Source organism: Eschrichtius robustus, chromosome 7, assembly GCF_028021215.1.
Source record: "Eschrichtius robustus isolate mEscRob2 chromosome 7, mEscRob2.pri, whole genome shotgun sequence".
Lineage (NCBI taxonomy): Eukaryota > Metazoa > Chordata > Mammalia > Artiodactyla > Eschrichtiidae > Eschrichtius > Eschrichtius robustus.
In genome coordinates this window covers 113,626,286-113,646,203 of record NC_090830.1, presented here as the reverse complement: position 1 = coordinate 113,646,203, position 19,918 = coordinate 113,626,286, and the positions used below count along the sequence as shown (strand labels likewise).

The window sequence follows — 19,918 nt, the reverse complement described above, 5'->3', positions numbered from 1 at the left end:
GTAGCCAGTCGGCGCAGAGGGCCGAATCCGTAAGGCCCGTTGAATGTTTGCGGGGGAGGCGGCTTCTTCCGGCTAGGCAGAGGAGTAGCTTCGTCAGTTGAAGGGCACCTGCAGCGAGGTTTGTGTCTTTTGGAAGGTGGGTGTGGAGGGGAACCCGGGCTCGGACCTCGCGGCTCCGCTTTGTGGGACTGGTCTAGAATCCGACCGTTTCCTGGTCCGGGCACACCGCGAGGTCTTCGCTTTGGGTGGGGGGCGTGGGGGGGTGGGAGAGTGATGGTGAATGGAAAAGAAATTAGAGAAAATGAGAGCCGGGCGTGAGGGTTCGGACAGTGGCTGGGAAGCCTTGGTGCGAGGTAAAGGCCCCCTTCCCCCAGCTCATAAAGGCCCTTAGAATGCATTTTCCAGTGGAGAAAAATGAGGCCCGCAGAGAAGGGAGTGTCCCAAGGTCACCCAGTGACGTAATATTGGATGAGAACTCGGTCTTCTGACCCCCTCTGGTCATGTTAACCTCTTTCCCACTGTATGCCCAGAGCAGTTTGTTTGCACTGAGCTGTGCTTAGGAAGCTGTCCAGCCAGGCCTCCTTTAGCTGCGCTGCAGCCTTTGTCAAGCGGGAGCGAGTGTAGCCCGCCCTCTGCGCTTCGCCGGGCACGCGATAAGCGGGTTAGATTTCAATCTGTGTTCGATCAGTGGGGAAGGCCTTTCCTAGGAGGTAGCCAGAACAGAGAGCTGTAAACTCCTTGAAGTGCAAGAGGCTGCTTCTGGAGCGGCTCTCCCTCGTCTTTGCCTCCTTTACCGCGTCATCTCACCAATCCAGGTAGGTGTCCGGTCCGACACAACAGCAGTACCGAGAAACAGAAAGTAGCGAGGGTAGTTTCTGAAGTGCCCATTTTACAGGTAAAGAGAGGCATGGAAAGATTAATTATATTTAATAGCAGTTCGCCGCTTAATTAGAAACAAGCGAAGACCCCATCGCTTAGACTTTGCCATAGGCTACAGCTTAGCAATTAGTACGGTTTAGTCTAGGTATTTTTCATTAATGTCTTTCTAAACTGAAGTATGATTCAGAAGGAAGGCAAGTTTCAGTTCAATTATTCCACAAAGTACCGTCTAACACAAGGATTCCTGATGTTTGCCCAAAAGTAACCTGCAGTTTGCTGAGGATGCAGACCCAAGTGCTTGCAGGCTTTGCTCCAGTTGTTTATCGGCAACATCTCAGTTTCCCCTTCCATCTCAGCGTTTTTTAAGAGTCTTTCTTTACAACCTAGACTAAATTGCAGTTCCTGTACTGTGCCTTTCCCTGCAGTCAGAATTAGTCCTCTGTGTAATATTGCAAACATCAGCCTTCCTTCTATATTGTGTGGAGAGAAGTTTAAAGCACCTTAATATTGTTTCAGTTGGACACCATTTCATCTTCTGAAAATGTCTGTTAAACACAAGGTAGTGGGAATTATCAGTTAATAATTGGACAAAGTTAAGCCCTTGTTTTCTGTAGGGTTTCTCCGAGAATCCAAAAATCTGTCCTGAAGATGAATGGGAAAGCATGTGTTTAATAAGTTTACTAAAATAAAACAATTAATATGAAAGCTATATCATAAAGATTTCTTTTAATGGAGATTTTCCTACTTGGCCTGAACTGGCCAAGGCCCCTAAAGTGGCCCAAGGAAGTTGGGAATCCTTCATTGCTCCAAGAACTTTCTTGAAACAGTTTTCAAAATTAAGGTCATTTGTCCAAAGTTTCATTGCCAATTCTATGCACGTGAATGCCTCTGAAGGCCTTTGAATGGTACACTGGAGAGTGCCAGTTTCCATAGCAACAACTTCCTCGCAGGTCTCTCCCGCTTCCATTTCATCAAGAGCCAACTGAGTCACTGCCACTGCCTACCAATCTCGACCGGACCTCGACCGGCTCGTTTATATTGCCAATCGACTCGGCGTGGCGTCGGTCGTGGTAGATAGGCGGTCATACAGACGAATTTTCGAGTGTTGTTCTGGTGACCTTTGAATGTGCCTTTACTATTTTTTATTATAAAAGAAATACATGCCTTTGTGAAATACATAGGTTTTATAGCTGTAACCCCGTTTTAAAGTTTGCTATATATTCTTCCAGGGTTTTTTCCCAATATAATTACTAATAAGCATCTCGTTTTCTGTTTCTGTTCCTGGAGTGTTTTTCAAACTTTTAACGTACATCAGAATCACCTAGAGGGCATATTAAAACAGATTGTTGGGACTCAGGGTTTCTGATTCAATAGGCCTGAGAATGTGCATTTCTAACAAGTTTCCATGAATAGTGACAGTGTGGGGACCAGACTTTGAGAACCATTGATGTGCTCTATAATATAATGTCCAGAAATAGGATTTTTTTAATATTTAACATGACATTGGGACATGTTTCCATGTAAGTACATAAAGATCTGCGAGCATGGGGACATCATTCCATGTTTATATATAAAGATCTCCATGCATTCCGTTTCCTTCTATGGAAGCCATCACTTATCAGTCTCCTGTAGACGGACTTCTAGTTCTTCTTTATTTTCATAAACTGTATTTCATTTACCATCCTTGAACCATACTATACGTTTCTACTTTGTAATATTTCTATAAGGATAAATTCCTGGCAAACAAATGAACCAGCTAGGTAAAAGGGTATGCTAATTTTTTAATTTCATAGCTATTGCAGAAGAATTGCATATTAGGAAGGTTGTACCAGTTTACACTCCCTCCAGGCAACAGAGAGAATCCTTATTTTCCCACATTCCCACTACTACTGCTAATTATCATAAATTTATCTTTGTAGTCTGATGGCTAAATATTGGTCTCATTTTACATTTCTTTGATCATTAGGTTATCTATGTTTCACCTTTTTGCGTTTGGCCACCTTTATATTTTCCCTTCCCTAAGGTGATTAAAATATTTGCCCACGTTTTCTTCAGGATATTTTTGGCTTCACTTTTACCTTTAAAGCTTTTGATCTGTTTTGGTGTAAGGAGTAAGGATTTCAGCTCCCCCCCACCCCCCACCAATAGTTCGTATATATCAACTCCATTTAGTAAATGATCCCTTCTCCCCCTTCCCATGGAGGTCCTAAATTTATAAGAAAAACTGTAAAAAGAGGGATTGCAAGGTGAGCTGTTTAGTTGGTGGCTACCCCTCTGAGGAACTTTGAAAAGTATCACAAGCTCCAGCTTTCAGCTAGTCTTAAAACTGATTAATTCCAGGTACAGTGTACTGTGGTATAGATAGAGCCAGGAATGAAAACATCAACCAACATTGAGTCAGAGGATGGACTTAAAGACTACTGTGTTCTCTTCCTGTGCCGAGTGATTTGATATATATTCTGGAGAGTTGTGTGATAACAACCAAGATAAAGTCCTCCTTCCAAACGTTTTCTCTTATCAGCAAGGTTTTTTCCACCATTTTGCTGCTGCTTTGTTGGGTGAGGCATACATAAAATTTACAACATTTATATGCAATGAATTTTTTTGAATTTTTTAATTTAAAAAAATTTTTCTTTTAAATTGCATCCAAACCAATTTGTTGCTTTCTTTTTTTAAAAGATTGAAATCATGGCAGGTCCAGAAACTGATGCCCAGTACCAATTCACTGGTATCAAAAAATATTTCAACTCTTACACTCTCACAGGGAGAATGAATGTAAGTATTAATGATACCTTTAAGCAGTTGTTTTAGAATAAAATAGATGTGACAGCAACTCTTGTTTACTTTTTCCTTTCTTTTTCAGTGTGTACTGGCCACATACGGAGGTATTGCTTTGATAGTTTTATACTTTAAGTTAAGGTCTAAAAAAACTCCAGCTGTGAAAGCAACATAAACGGTAAGAAATTAACATTTAAAACTTTATATAACTTTGCCATTTTGATCTTAGGGGGTTTTCCCCCCCCACTATACAAGTATATTGTTCAAAATTTATTACATTCAAGAAAAAAAAAAAAAAAGAAAAATATTGTCCATGTCCCCATTACCCTGACAATTTTCGTTAACATTTCAGTTTAGCTCTTTTTTAATGTATTTGTTTGGTTTCCAGTGGCTGTGCTCCGTATCTGTAATTTTGTCTTATGCATGTTCTCTGTAATTTGAATGCATGAGTGCTCATGGATATATGATTTATTTCACAGAGGAAATGTCTCCTACTACAATTTTTTTTTTAATATAAATAATATTACAATGAATGCCTTTGAGCATGAAGTGTTTGTATCTGTGATTGTTTTCTTAAGGTGAAGTGCTTTCTCAGAGAGTTGTGGGCGCCTAGCTTTCTTCCCCAGGCAGTGTTGAATAACATCAGTTTCTGATTTTTGTTAATTTGAGGAGTAAAAATAATTTCTTTTTGATAAAGTTGTATATTTTTTCCATTTGTTTACCACTTGTATTTTTCTTAACATTCTCTTTGTGTTCTTCTCATTTAACATGTGGGACTTTCTCTTTGTGAAGACCTTCTCTCTCGTATAAGTTCTCTTAATAGTTATTAACCAGCCTTTTAAATCAGTTGCAAATATATCTTGGTTTTTGCTAGTTTCAATTTTTATGTCAGCCATTCTGTCTTTTCCTTAAATCCCCCTAGACTTCATTTTCTTCTTATAGTGCCACCCAACCCCCATTTGCCCTTGCTTGAGTAAATATTTGTTGTGTTGGCGGTAGATGAGGTGCAGAAAACCCAAAACCCAGATCTTTATCTAATGTAGCCCTCCATGACAGAAAATTTTTTCCTCTCCTCTTAAAAACTTTTCCAATCCCAAAACTATTGACCTTAAGGGACTGACTGCATATCCCAGAATGCAGTGGTCCATGGCTTGTTCCTGACAAACAGGTAGTTTTTTGCCCAATTTTTCATGTTAGGTTCCTCCTTTGTTTTTATAATGGGGATAATACCACCCTCCCTGTTTTCTACTGTTTAAAATACTACTTTGTGAAAAAAGATGTTATTTTATGTCCTAGGCTTTTCTAATGGTATACATTTAGCATCATACTGAATTATTGGCAGCTTTTTTGTTAAAGGGGGAGTGTTAAATTGTATTAAGCAGAGAGACACCTAAATTTTGGGGGGTTACTGACTCCTTTGAGAATCTAATGAATTTGCATTCAATTTCAGGGGGGTTCCTGGATAGTCTTGTACTAGTAATTACTGAATGTCTTAAAAGTAGAGTTGAACACATTGGTGTCTAAGCAATTTTTGTTTTGTTTATAGGATTCTCAACTGTACCTCATCTGTTAAGTTCCCATGCCTAAAGAAGCTAATGTCAACTCATCATGTGATACTCGATTTGTACAATAAATTATGAACCTGGAAAAGCTGGTTGTCTTTATTTACAAGATATCAAAAATATAAAAACTGTACAAAATGCAACAAAGGCAAAAAACTGGCAGTGACTTGGTCTAATAAATCTTTTAGTTTCCCAAAGCAAGGCTCAGTACTGGAGGTAAGCAATTGAAATGTCTGACTTCAAGTGTGCTAGGTTCTATGTAGCCATTTTAGCTGAAGTAGAACATGGAAGTTAATTTCTTCAGCTGGTTTATAGAGTGTTTGCGTGCACTCAATCCAACCGGTATAAATTCAGATATCGATGGATGGTTGTACTTCATCTATTTCTCAAAAAGGAATTGTAGTTCACCCTACCCAGTTAACGTACGTTCCACTAATCATGAGCCAAGCAAAAATGCTAGTGGATCATTTAACATAGTACTTGAGTGCCATACAGTAACTACATTTTTACAGCAGGAACATACATGCTCATAGAATTCTTCAGCTAAAATTCAGGATGGTATTATATTACTCAATTTGAATCTTGAAGCAGGATGAATTACTGAAATCAACTGATTTTTTTCTAAACAAAATAAATTAAAATAGCATTTGAACAGGCAATGCATAGTTTCCACAAAATCCAAAGCACCATAAATGTCCCCTCCATGAACATAATACCTCTTATTGAACTAACGGAAATTAGTTAAATGTGGTTGCTATAGAAATGTGGAACTATCCTGTTCAGATTTTCCAAGCAGCATACTTCCAGATCCATATAGACAAAACATTCTTTGTAGCTTAAATATTAATCACTGAGGTATTTGCTTTTAGTCTCCCTTTTTCAAACAGTAGCTTCCAAAGGTCTTTAATACCGATGGTTTATTGCGGACTATAAGCTCCTGCAGCTAGAACCAAGTTTCTTCTAGTAAAATGGAGGTGTACAACTGGTGTTGATTTGGTCATATATGTTCCCAACAATAACTCCTGTGAATTCTCAGGTAAATTTATATGCCCAGTGGCTGTAGTAAAGTCATCAGTCTCTAAATCTTCAAATGCTTTGATAGCATCCCATAACCGTACTGTATTATCCATTGAACCTAAGAGGAAATCAAAGGAAACCATTTAGTAGCATCTGCCTTATTTAGATTCTGAGATTCTGTCAAGTATGCTTTATGCATTTACTTTTTATTTCTGGTGAAAAAAATCTGAACTTGATTAATAACTCTATTCCCTCTAAAGCAGCACTTCAAGCAATAGTTTTAACCTGAGAAGTCAACATACATATAGGGTAACAATCTGGAATCATGGCTAAGGAGAAGCAAAACTTAAAAAACAGCAGGACTTAATTTTGCAATGGTCAACATTCAGTGCTTCCTTTAAATATACCATTGACCCTTTACCACAAAGCCATTTCTAGTCATTTACCTGATGCCAAAATTTCACCATCTCTACTAAATCTAAGTGAACAGACTGTATCACTGTGGCCTTTTAATTCTCCAACCATCAAACCATGTCCAATATCCCAAAGGAGTACTCTGCCATCTGTTGCTCCTGTAGCCAGGAATCTCCCATTGGGAGAAAATGTCAAGGAATGAATTGGTCCCTAGAAAAGAAGTCCATGGAAAGAATCAAAAATAGGGTTAAAAATACCTAAGAAAATAAGACACAAGTTAGAATTATAAAGTTCAGTGGTGCGAATAGTATCTTTAAAATGTGTCACTGGTTAATTTTTTTTTAACATCTTTATTGGAGTATAATTGCTTTACAATGTTGTGTTAGTTTCTGCTGTATAACAAAGTGAATCAGCTATATGTTTACATATATCCCCATATCCCCTCCCTCTTGTGCCTCCCTCCCACCACTCTAGGTGGTCACAAAGCACCGAGCTGATCTCCCTGTGCTATGCAGCTGCTTCCCACTACCTATTTTACATTTGGTAGTGTATATATGTCAATGCTACTCTCTCACTCCGTCCCAGCTTACCCTTCCCCCTCCCCATGTCCTCAAGTCCATTCCCTACGTCTGCATCTTTATTCCTGTCCTGCCCCTAGGTTCATCAGAACCATTTTTTTTTAGATTCCATATATATGTGTTAGCATATGGTATTTGTTTTTCTCTTTCGTACTTCCTTCACTCTGTAAGACAGACCCTAGGTCCATCCATCTGGTTAAATTTTTTTTTTTTAAACATCTTTATTGGAGTATAATTGCTTTACAATGGTGTGTCATCTGGTTAATTTTTAAACTATTTTTATCTCAAAAGAACCTTGTGTGCTGGAATAATGAAGGTATAAAATACCTTGTGTCCAGTGAAGATCCTTACACAGTTCCCATTCAGGACATCCCAGAGCCGCACAGTTCTGTCTGCAGAGCCCGTAGCAACATAATTAGAATTGGGATGGAATCTGGTACAATTCACATCAGCAAGATGGCCAGCAAATATCCTTAAAGGCTGATAGTGATCTGTAGCCCAGAGCCTTTTAAAAAAAATTATTGAAAATAAAAGAAGGTAATTAGTTAACTGTGAAATGCCAAAATTCTATCCAAAATAAATATAGAAACAACCATGTGAAATGTTAGCTCCAAATGGGTCCCACTCACTAGTTACCTGAGGGAAAGAAGATGGAATGACTGAGACTAAACAACTTTTTTTTTTGGCCACAGTGCAGCTTGCGGGATCTTACTTCCCTGACCAGGGACTGAACTCGTGCCCTCGGCAGTGAAAGCGCAGAGTCCCAACCACTGGACCGCCAGGGAATTCCCTAAACATTCTTAAGAAAAACTAATTGATACGGTACAAAAATTTTTAAATTCTATAATCCTTTAGTTCTCTGTATGTACACCTCCCACTACAACTCCTAGTCTAACTTATAGAAGAGTGTTTTTCCCTAGTTTTGGCCACCACATAATTAGTTTCTAACCCAAGACACCTCATCCTGAACTTCTAAGGAGATGACAGGGAAATAAACGTGCTCACAGTGGTTGTAAAAGACAAGGTTTAGCATCCGGTTGGGGAAGGGGAGGGCATGGACTCTTGGTATAGACATAATTGCAGACATAGTAATATTCCTGTCCCAAATTCGTTTTCAAATAAGGACCTATAAATGCTGACGTTCTCAAAATGTTGATCCTGAATAATAGAAGCAAAAATGAGTTTGGCTGGAGTTTCTAATTCCCAACAAGAAACCATTCTGTTCCTTGAATAGGCCCAGTCCTAAGCTCATAATGTTCTTACCGAGCTACTCGGTCGTGGCCCCCTGACACAAAATAATATCCATATGGAGAAAACTGTGTGTCCCACACTGGATAGTTGTGTCCTTTATATCCCACCAAGCAGGTAAATGTTTGAAGACTCCACAATCTAACAGTTCCATCTTCTGAAGAGGAAAGCAGGTAGTTCCTGAGAGAAGAGAAGGTAGTACATTCGATTCCTAGAATAACTTAGTTATCTGTCCAGTTTCTCTGTACATTTGTATATATTAAACATAGCTAACTCACATGCTACATCTCACTTTTAATTTATACATGAAATTCACAGTGGATAACAAGAGTTGAAAGTACTAACTAATGTTAGCCATGACACTCTACATCTACCGAGCACCTACTGAATGAGGTTAGATTATTTTAAAAACATTATCTATTAAGAGGAAAATCACAGTTCTTCGAAAAAAAAAAAATACCAAGAGGTAATGACAAAAAGTATGATCAAATAAGGTCACCTGAGAAAGGCTTCTAAGAAATGTGATATGTCACTTAAAACTTAATTTTTTACTTTAAAATGGAGATGCTATTTTCATATCCTGTAAAAGTTGTGTAAGAATTTAAACATCTTTTGGACCAAAAAAAAAAAAAAAAAAAAATGCCAAAACAAAAAACACTATAGATGCGAGAATAATACTCTACCTTCTTCAGGAATGAACAGAAAAGCTGAACTACTCAGAAAGTACTATGGTTTTCAATGAAATCAGAAGTTTCCCTCAAGTAAAAATACACCATCTGGCTAAATCCTATAAAATAACAAAAATCCTCATTCTCAAAGTTTCATAAGGATGAAAATCTTGATGGATTGAAAGCTATTATCTATCAAATAAGATACAGATGGTATTATGATACAAATACCCTCCCTGCATTTCTACAGAATGTTAGAGATCATGAAAAATAGGCAAACCCATATTTGTGGGTTTCAAATTCCCATTTCAGTATTCTCTTAGTTCTTTTGATTATACAAAGATAAATCTTCAATTGATAGGTAATATGCCTTTAATATCAGTAATCTGTTGTGAATTTGGAGATGACAGAAGACAGCAGTAGCCACAAAACCCAAAGCAAGAACCCAAAGAAGCAATTCAACCCCTACTGGAGTTACACAAAACTAAAGCTGATTTTTATAACCAGCAAACCCTGAAGCTATGTATCCTGGTTCTGTAAATTTGGGTATTATACACCAGTACCCCAAGATAAATCAGCAGAGGGCAAGATTCTAAAAGATAACGCACTACTATGTATAAAATAGATAACTAATGAGAACCTACTGTATAGCACAGGGAACTCTACTCAGTGCTCTGTGGTGACCTAAATAGGAAGGAAATCCAAAAAAGAGGGGATACATGTATACATATAGCTGATTCACTTTGCTGTACAGCAGAAACTAACACAACGATGTAAAGCAACTATACTCCAATAAAAATGAATTTAAAAAAATTTTTAAAGGATAATAAAATAATTCTCTACAAAAAAATAGTAATAATAGAAGATAATGAATGATAGGCAACCACGAGATTTTTCTAAAGGAATTTTCCCCAACATTTTCATAATGTTCCCAGTAGTTAATTTTCATATAATCTCAATGTAATACAGCAGTATTTAATTTTTTTGTTTGTATTTTACCTATCTGGACTGAAGCTGGCTCCATAGACGGGCCCACTGTGACCATACAAAATCTTCAACTCACTTGCTGTTTTCTCATCCATGATTCTTTCTAAGACATCATCAGATTCTTTATCTATGAGGCTAAGATCTAAAATGGTCGAGAAATGTTAATTTTTTAAAGTACATTCATTAAAACATTTTAAGGCAATTACATCACCGTTCAGGAGAAGAACATTTGAACTGTTCCTCCTATATACCAACCACTGTGCTAATGCCTCTAAATTAGGTGCTATCATCCCAGTGTATAAGAGAAGAAAATGAGGTTCAGAACAGTTAATAATATGCCAGAGTGCACACAGCTACTTAGTGTTGAAACTAGGGCTGAAACTCAAATTTATCCATTATATCACCATGTTTCACAAAAGGAAACTATAGAAATATTAAAATAAATTATTGAAAATGTATTATCTTGTTTAAACAATACAGTTAGCAAGAAACTTTCTTTAAAATGTAACCCTGGTCTTAGTTCATTTTAGCCATTTTTATGGCTAAAACAGAAAGTACTCTCCCACTATTTAAAGGTTTTTTTTTTAATTCACAAGCAAACAATCATAAAATGTTAGATTTTTAACCTTAGGAAGTTTTCTAGCCTAATGCCCTCATTCTACTGATGAGAAAACTGAGGACCAGTGAAATTAAACCAGGCTAGCACCCCAGTCTCCTGATTGCCACTCCAATGCACTTTTCACTGTTGGCAATGTTATTAGCCATTTTGACTTAAAGTAAAATCAAGTGAAATTCTGCTAAGATCACAATGTCTTCTGTATATTTCTTGGAATCAAGATTGGTGTAAACTAATGATGAGTTTATATCCTGACAGGTCATCTCAGTTACCTGCTGCTTGTTTGACACTACGAAGCTTTTTGGGTGTCACAGACCACACTCTGACAGTTGAATCTGCAAAACCTCCAGCAATCAAACTAGAATCATCAGTGACATCCACTGCAGTGAGGCCCTGCCAATTAAAAAAAAAAAAAAAAAAATATATATATATATATATATACACACACACACACACACTAAACAATACTGTTTTAGGGAAAAAATTATAGTCACATCTTAGAGAATATATAATGATAGCTATTTTTCTCATATAAAATATCTTTGAGATTTCATTCTCCTTTGAAATCAACTGTTCAAAAGCACTTACTTTGAGAACATGTCATTTACCCCTTTTTTGCCCTCTGAATTTGGAGCGCATCATATAAAGCAAATGTTAATCATTTTTGTACTTTACTAAATATATCCTCAGCAGCCTATTATAAAGCCTTATTGTCTATAGAGGCTTAACAGACATAAAGATATGAAGAATTCTTAATAAAAAATATTAAGTTTACGTAAGTACTTAAGTTCAAGAGAGATGAACCACATAGCTTCCTCCTTTTTCAAAGGCTAGCAGAATTCTGATCAGTGAAATGAAGGACACATACAAGCAAGATTCTGGTACCTACAAGTCGCTAAAGGTCTTTTAAACATTGCCTTCTATCTATTCTGAGCAATGTCCAATTCTCCTTTCCTAACTGCTGTCTTTAAGCCATATTTATATCAAGAGTTTAAAGAAGAAAACTTCATTTTAGTTAAGACATCTAAGTTACTTTTAATGGTAATCACTGTTTTTCATGACTCCTAATTTTCTCCCAGAAATTGCCAAATCATTTTACCAACCTGGTAAGCATTGAGGAATGTATAGAAACAAATTGAGGGTAAACAATCTGGCCCAAGGCGTACTCGTTTGGTGGTTTCTTTCATATTCATTATCTTATCCAATTTATCTGAATCTTTCAACTCAGGAAGAGGGATTCTGTGAAAGAAAAACAGACTGGAAATTACTCTGAATATTAAATAACTTGAACCATCTATAACATTGTCTTAAACTTCCACACATGTTCCTGAGGTTTTTTTCCTCACCTGTTTTGAGGTGGAGCATTGGGATCTTGTTTTTTGCTTTTGGATCCGATACTATCTTTTTTAGGCTTCTTCTTTTTAGGTTTTCCTTCTTCATTTTCTCCTTCTTCATCCTCATCATCCAAAGGCACCTCAATTTCTGGCTCTTTTAATAAACCAAAAAATACCTACAAGTCAAAGGAGCCAATTTTTTAAATTACTTTTTTGTTCATTAATACATCCTTTTCATATCTTGATAGGAGGAATCACAATTACAATAGGGTCATGTATATCCTGAAGCAGATTCTGTACTTGTCTACCCAATAGCCAATCTCCCCTTCTTCCTTACTAACAGAACCCTGATTTTGTTGGAGCAGCAGTATGCTCAGTTAAAATCATTTCTGTTCCCGGGCTCCCTGGAAGCCATACAATGGCCATATAATATCATTCTGGCCAATAGATATACACACAAATATACTGGGTAGTGTTTTAGAAAAAAGTAGTTTTCCTGATAAAAACGGAGAGATTCAGCAGGTATGTCTTTCATCCTCCCCCTTCTGCCTTCCTGGAATACAGATGCAAAGCTGGCGCTGCAATAGCCACCTGTGAGCACAATGAAGAAAGCCACATTCTGAAGGTGGCAGAGCAGAAAGTAGAAGGAGCCAGGGTCCTTGATGGCATTGTGGAGCCCTCACACAAACCTAGGAGGGCCTTCTGCTTTAATTCATTTTATGTGAGAAAAACCCCTTACTTGTTTCTGCCAATGTAGTCAGGGTTCTGTTAAATGCATCCATTCCCAAATTCTCACTAATATATACATCATCCTTAGAACATGAAACTTAGTATACAGTGTAAAATTATTCCCAAACTAGCTATAAGAAAAATGTGTAAATTATGTAGATGGAAATGCTACAATTTTTCATAATCTGCATTATATAGTTCTTAGGTTTATTCCCATACCTTTGATTTGTTTGCCTCTCGTTTAGCCTCTCCTGCCAAACTTCCCACCATCGCATCTATCTGTTGCTTACTACGCGGCATCCCATCAAAGATGTCAATGTAGAGGTGCTCCTGAACTATGTTCCATATCTGATTGTTCTGTTTCTCCTGAAGATGCCTCTTCAAGAGTTGGTACGAGTCTCGGGAAATACGCAGAACAAATTTACTTGTTCGAAAATCCAACATGGTCTCATTCCCTTTCATGTGTTCCTTTTTGGTAAGACTAGATAATACTCGTAGGTCATCCTGGTAATAACATTCCTGATCTCCATGGAACCTGTTTCAGTGATTTTAAAAAGTCATTTTTCAATGTAATCGTTAAGGGATCTGCCTCTCCCCCATATATTTATAAACATCCCAGAATATTTTCAACGTAGTAGTCTGAATAATCGTGGACTAAGCTGTAGGATAAGAAGTAACGTATTTCAAAATGATTACAATTCAGTTCTGAATTCATCCTAAAAATGACCAATTTAATTCTCTAATGAAATAAATGCATCATAAACATTTTAAGAGAATTTGAAATAAATACCATAAATGAATGAAAGATAAGCTATCCACCACTGGCAGACAGTCTCATTTGAATGCCACCATTGGTAGACATCTGAAAATGTTAGAAACTTAGCTCTACTAAATTTTATGTTCTCTCAAAACTCACTTTTTAAAACTTTTTATTATGGGAAATTTCAAACACATACAAAAGTAGAAACTATTATAATGAATTCAGTGTACCTATCACCCAGCCTCTCAACAATAATCAACACATGACATTCTCACAAAACCCATCATTTTTAGTGATTTCGCATATTCTTAATACCAGATATAAAGATTAAACATCCGTACTTTAATAACATGACTAAAGAACAAACGTGTTGATATCAAACAGTGAGCACTCCCATTTACTCACCATTACCAAAGGCAATTAAATAAAGCTTTCAGCCTTGGTGACAATTACTAAATTTAAATGTACTTTTGTTTCTACAAATCTTAATTATCCTAATAAAATAAAATGTAAAGATCATATATTGACACTCACAAAGAGCAGCAAACAATGCAAAAACATTTAGAAAACAAATGGTTAAACATAAGATATTAGGACCCTAGCTCTGACACATAGCCAATAGATTCCTAAACTGTTACCTGTGCTACCCTATTATGACTCATCAAGACATGAATTAAGAGTTTCCGCCTAAGATGTGAATGAAATTAGAAATCTCAGCCTCTTGGTGTTGTATTAGTCGCCGCCGATAAGCTCATCTGAGCATGGGGTCCTGGCAAGGGCTGAGACTGTCCATGACAAGGACACAGAAAGTCAGTCCCCTACGATAGTCCAGCTTCCTATGTGAGGAGATGGCTACACCATGAGACTGGAAGAGGAGGTTTTTTGATGACAGTACTGTAAGAAAAATTAGCTTAGAAATTCTGTCACCATCAGCCTTAATCTTTTCTTTCAGAAACACTGAGCTACAGAACATTTGCCTTATATACCTTCTATTAGGTACTGCAGAATAATGAATGAACATAATGACACAGAAGCCAGGAGTCCTGAGTTCTACTGTTCCTCTATTACCACTACCTGTGTTACCTGACAAGTTCTAGCTTCTGGGTCTATTGCTTGTACTAAAGAGCTCTCATTTAAACTGTTAAGCACTGCCTCCTTCTTAAACACTCCTTTTCTTTGGCTTCTATAACTCAACACTCTCCTGGTTTTCTTCCTGCTTCTCTGGCATCTCCTTTTATATCTCTTCTACTTGGTCATCTCTTCTACTCCTTTTATTTCTCTTCTACTCCAAATGTTGGAGTTCCTTGAGGCCCAGGCCTAGCCCTCCCATTGACTTATTTCATACTCCTTCCTAGACAGTCTCATCCCTATCCATCAATATTGCACACACTCCAATTTATGGCTCCAGTCCTTACCTCTCCTCTAAGCTCAGAGCCTTATATATCCTCCATCTATCAACTTGACATCTCTTAAATAAGTCAAAGGCATAAACAAATCTGAACTCAAGATTATTCTACAACCTGACAAAACCGGTCCTCTTCTAGGGTTTTCTACCTCAGTGAAGAGCACCCCTATCCAGCTAGGGGAGCCAGAAACCTAGGGATTATCAATTATACTTTCATCTCCTTTACACCTCCATATCCAATCACTCACCAAGTGCCTCACGAATATGTCTACTTCCCTTCACCAACACTATCACACCCTAGTCCAGTGTTTCTCAACAGGGTTGCAACTAGTATTTGGGGCAAAACAATTCATTGCTAAGTGGGACTACCTGCACATATTGGAACTTTTGGAATCCCTAAGACACCTGATCCTCCAGCCTAGTCATTATGACAACCAAAAACACCTCCAGTTTCAAACAGCCCAGAGGAAGGAGGCATAATATTACCTTCAGTTGAGAACCAATACAATAACCTCCAAAATGGTCCATCTATAATCACTCTGTCCCCCACCATCTGTTTTCCCCACTGCATAAAGGTCCTTTCAAAATGTAAATCTAATAATAACATGGTCCTTCAATGACTTCTCTGGCAAAGATGTCTCACTGTCCCCAAATATCCATTTTTTTCTTTCTTCCTCCACAATAAAACACCTGAATACTAGCTGTCACATAGACACCTAGGTAAAGACCATATTTCCTACCTCCCTTGGCCATTGATTAATGACATAAAAAAGGGAGAAATATATGTCACTTCCAGGAAGGATGTGTGCCCTCCCTGCTGACTGTAACACTGATATGATTTCTTAGAGCCAGAGAATCACCTTATATCACAGGTGGAAAATGCATGACAAGGATGTCAGAGCTATAAAATCAACAGAGCCTGGGTCCTTGATAATCAAGGACTCCATACCAGTCCTAGACTGCCTACATTCATGAGAGAGAGAAATAAACTTTTATCGTATTCAAGCCTCTACTGTTTGGGGTCCAGTCACTCTCAGTCTAATCTAATCCTAACACAGCTTCAAAGTGCTCTTAGGATAAAAGTAAAAATAAACTTTTATTTATGCCACTATTGTTTTGACTTTTCGGTGAATCTCAGCCAAATCTAATCCCATCCAATACAACCTCCTACTGCTCTGAGGATAAACAAAGACCCTCAGTATGGCCCAAGAACCGCCTGCTCCAGCCCCTAATCAACCAGCCAGCTTCCTGTTGTACCACACCCCACCCTCACACTCTGCTCCAGCCACACTTGCCTTTCATCTCTGTACCTACCGTGATCCTTCCTGCCACAGAGCTGTCACACATGCTTCTCCCTCTTCTCTTCCCCTGGTTAACTCCTGTTCAATCTTCAGATCCTACCTCAAGCATCACTTCCTCTGGGAGCCTTCCCTGACTTCTCCAACTAGATCAAATCCCTCATTTTAGGTTCTCATAGCACCAGGTACCTCTCCTTCATAAAGTACTTTTTGAGTTGCAATCTTATATTTGTGTAGTTACAGATGCGTGTATTCATTATATATATATAGCTATATATACATATTATATATATACATAAATTCACATACTTCTCAAAGAATGATTTTGCTTCATTCTCATGTTGATTGTAGACTAGTTCCAAATACATGTGTACAAATAGGGGATAAAAGAGTTGGGATAACTCTGCCCGATGGCAGTCCAAGGAACATTCAATGAAGTGTTTCAGTCCACTATAGTATTCTTCATACATTGTGGGGTCTCCTTGTTGGTTGTAGGCTGATAGCACGGCACTGACATCCGGCTGGTCTTCCACAGCTACACTTCCAACTGTTTAAAAAACGAAAAATAACTTTCAGGAAAGTGACCTGACATGCACAAAGAGACTAAGGCTGTTTTGCTAAGGTCCAGAGGTGAATTGTTTCTCAGATGTTTGTCCTTCTCCTCTCAAACGCTCTTCCCCAACTCAATCACATAATCCTTTAATGGGATTCACTTTGTTTCAGTCACCCATCCAAAATTCCTTCGGTTTGTCCATATCTTAAAATAAAATTTTCAAATCAATAACAAAAAGATTCAATATTTTTCCTAGAGGTACCTTATTTTAAAGACAAATTTTATAAAGCATGGTATGTGCAAATCAACCAACTATCTTAATCTTCTCTCAAGGCTCAGTGCAAATGGCACCCACCACCACCAAGCTATGCCCTGGAGTAACATTTCCAGCTCTCTGAGCTACCTAAATATTTTGTAACTGTCCAGCAACACATCCTATCCTGTTACCTTCATATATGCACATCTATCACTCCCTATAAAATATAAGCACGTTAACGGTGGGAAGAACTTGCCTTATTTATATTTCCAAAAGACAAGTCTATTTTATATGCTTAAAACAATTTCCATAACCATCATTTCAAGGCAAAAAGCATACGCATTTATTTGTAATATTTCAATACCAAACAATGATACATCTGTCAATCGAATCAGAGTTTGTTGGAAATTTTTAAGTTGCAATTATAGTACTGTTATGCTCTTTACTGCACAAATTTTAGAAGTTCTTTAGAAGTTTACTCTGATGGCCTCTTTTCATCCCTACTGGTTTCTGAGTTACAATCTAAAAAATAGGTCAAGTTTCTGAAGAGATGAGAGAATACAGCAAAATAACCAACAACATAATTCATCCATCTTATAGTTCATTCACAAAATTCAGCATTCAAAAAAGATTCCTCTCCATCACATTTGCATACATTTCTACTTATGGGTTACAATGCTACATATTCATACTTCACTTCCGGCAATGCTGCAGAGATTAGGTCTCATAAATACAAAAGGGAGGGGGGAAGCCTCAGGTGTCAGGGATGGACACCTAGGCATAAACTTATCAGTGCCAGACATTTTACATATACTATATCTAAATCTCACAATAACCCATTTAATAGAGGGGGGGAAAAAAAAACTCTCAAGCTTAGGAAGAATAACAATAAGCATCACACAAGTAAAAGCAACAGAGACAGAAACTGAACTCAGGTCTGCCCAACGCCTGTTCCTAAGTGAATGATTCTCAGACTTTGCCCTACATCAGTGCCCCTTGGAAGCATTTATTTTAAAACGCAGATTCCCGGACTCCACCTGCACAGGGTCTGATTCACTAAGTCTGAAGTGACGCCCAAGAATCTGCATTCCTCTAAAAGATTTAACACCAATGTTAGCCTATATTTTGAGAAAGACTGGCTACACTATATTCATCATTCCCTGGCTGTGTGGTTCAAAGCAAGTCCCTTGGCCTTTCTCAGTCTGTTTTCTCATCTCTAAAATAGCGGTACTGTCTACCTCACAGTGGAACTGAGAAAATTAAGATACATAACAAAGTATTTATAGTAGAAGTACGCTAGTACAAAACTGTACAAATATTGCTAGTGTTAATGTATCCCTGCCCAAGGCTCAAGAGCCCAAATGAGAGGAAAGGGACCAAAAGCCTGAAAGTCCCCGCCTCTCCGCGCCCACCGTCCCCATACATCCCTCAGCTCAACAGCTCTCCACAGCCTCTCGCTGGAACTGACAGCTCGGAAGAGGGTTTGACTGCGCAGCCGGCGCACCAGGGAAAGGGGCGGGCATGTGGCCCTAGAGGCGGGCCCAGGAAATTCAAAACAAGCCCGCAGAGGTGCAGGCCTGCCAGCCTCTGCCTTCCCGGCTCGCTCCCCTTCGTGCCAGCCCTGCCTCCCCGGGACCCCGCAGCTCACCTTTCCCCGGAGCCGCAGGACCTGTCGCTAAGCCCGAGACGGCGGCGGACCCCGAAGCACCGCTGACCGGAGGGTCGGGGGCCGCAGGGCCAGGGGCCGAGGCGGTGACCCGACTAAGAAGCGCGCTAGCCGTCTCAGCGCCGGCGCCGTCCGCCTCTCCCGGGGCTCCGGAGCCCGCCACTGCCTCCTCCAGCAGCCGGGCCTCACGGCGCAGCGCCTCTTCGGCCTCGCGGAGGTTGTTCTGCCGTAGAAACTGCAGCACGGCCAGCAGAGTCTGTCGGTCGTGGGGAGCGCCGGCCTCCGGAGCAGCGGCGGGCACCGGGGCCGCCCCCGCTGGGGCAACGGCGGAGACAGCCACCGAGGGTTTGGGGGTCCCACCATCCCCGCCGGCCGACGACGACGCCGCAACGTTCCCACCGCCGCCGTTGGGGCCGTTGTTGGTTGTGCCGCCGCCACCCTCGCCAGTGCCGTCCCCCGCCTGCGGAGGTAGCAGCGTCGGCGGTCCCTCAGGCTCTAACTTGACCGCCACCTCCGTCTGCTCCTCCGCCAGCGCCGCCATCTTGCGGCTGAGCCACCTTGCGCCGTCAAGCGTGATTGCGTTTTCGCCACATGGAGGGCGGGGAGGAGCATTTTACGACAGCTCTGGAGGGCAATTTACGGCAGTAGGAGGGGCGAGAAAGGAGGAGAAAAAGGAATAGGAGCAAGAGCAACTTTCAAAAGTGAGTGACAAAAAGACAGGAAGTGGGAGCTGGGGACCGCCTCGTGCTTTTGCCCGATAATAATTACGGTTATTACAGACCAGATATATTCAGGCACTGCGATAGACATTTTACATTATGTGACCTTTAATTCAACAGTTTTTTAAGGTACTGTTATCTTCACGTTACAGATGACTCAACCAAGACCTAAAGACAATTCAAAAATGCCAGATCAAGATTCGAATCCAGGTCTTTAACTTAAAAGCATATACTATTTACCAGAGGGAGGCTTCTGAGATACTGGTAAAGTTTTATGTTTTGATCTGGGTGGCGGTTACTTGTTTTTTTTCAATTTATGCTTTGTAAAAATTAATTGAGCTGCACGCTTACGTTTTGTGAACTTTACGGCATATATGTTATATTTCAATAAAAAGTTTTTAAGGACCTGAATTTTGTGATTGTGAAATGTGTATGTTCTGTATTCGTGCTA

At 39.2% G+C, this 19,918-nt stretch overlaps 2 protein-coding genes across 5 annotated transcripts; one reads left to right on the top strand and one right to left on the bottom strand.

Annotated features, from left to right (window-relative positions):
- The first annotated feature begins 8 nt into the window (after positions 1-8).
- On the top strand, positions 9-5,307 carry ATP5MK (ATP synthase membrane subunit k). Of its 4 annotated transcripts, none has more exons than XM_068548492.1 (5): positions 26-136; positions 697-815; positions 3,559-3,654; positions 3,743-3,835; positions 5,204-5,307. In XM_068548492.1, exons 3-4 carry the CDS (start codon positions 3,568-3,570, stop codon positions 3,830-3,832), a joined length of 177 nt encoding a protein of 58 aa, XP_068404593.1. In that variant the 5' UTR covers positions 26-136; positions 697-815; positions 3,559-3,567; the 3' UTR covers positions 3,833-3,835; positions 5,204-5,307. The 4 variants fall into 4 exon arrangements, with proteins under 4 accessions (XP_068404591.1, XP_068404592.1, XP_068404593.1 ...); XM_068548493.1 differs by having other exon boundaries at positions 27-118; XM_068548490.1 differs by lacking the exon at positions 697-815 and having other exon boundaries at positions 9-118.
- Positions 5,303-19,300, bottom strand: TAF5 (TATA-box binding protein associated factor 5). The gene is made up of 11 exons (XM_068548489.1): positions 18,731-19,300; positions 16,583-16,820; positions 13,030-13,345; positions 12,094-12,257; positions 11,851-11,986; positions 11,020-11,140; positions 10,144-10,273; positions 8,492-8,656; positions 7,556-7,733; positions 6,683-6,860; positions 5,303-6,354 (listed from the first exon to the last, which is right to left on the bottom strand). Exons 1-11 carry the CDS (start codon positions 19,287-19,289, stop codon positions 6,137-6,139), a joined length of 2,403 nt encoding a protein of 800 aa, XP_068404590.1. The 5' UTR covers positions 19,290-19,300; the 3' UTR covers positions 5,303-6,136.
- Positions 19,301-19,918: the final 618 nt, after the last annotated feature.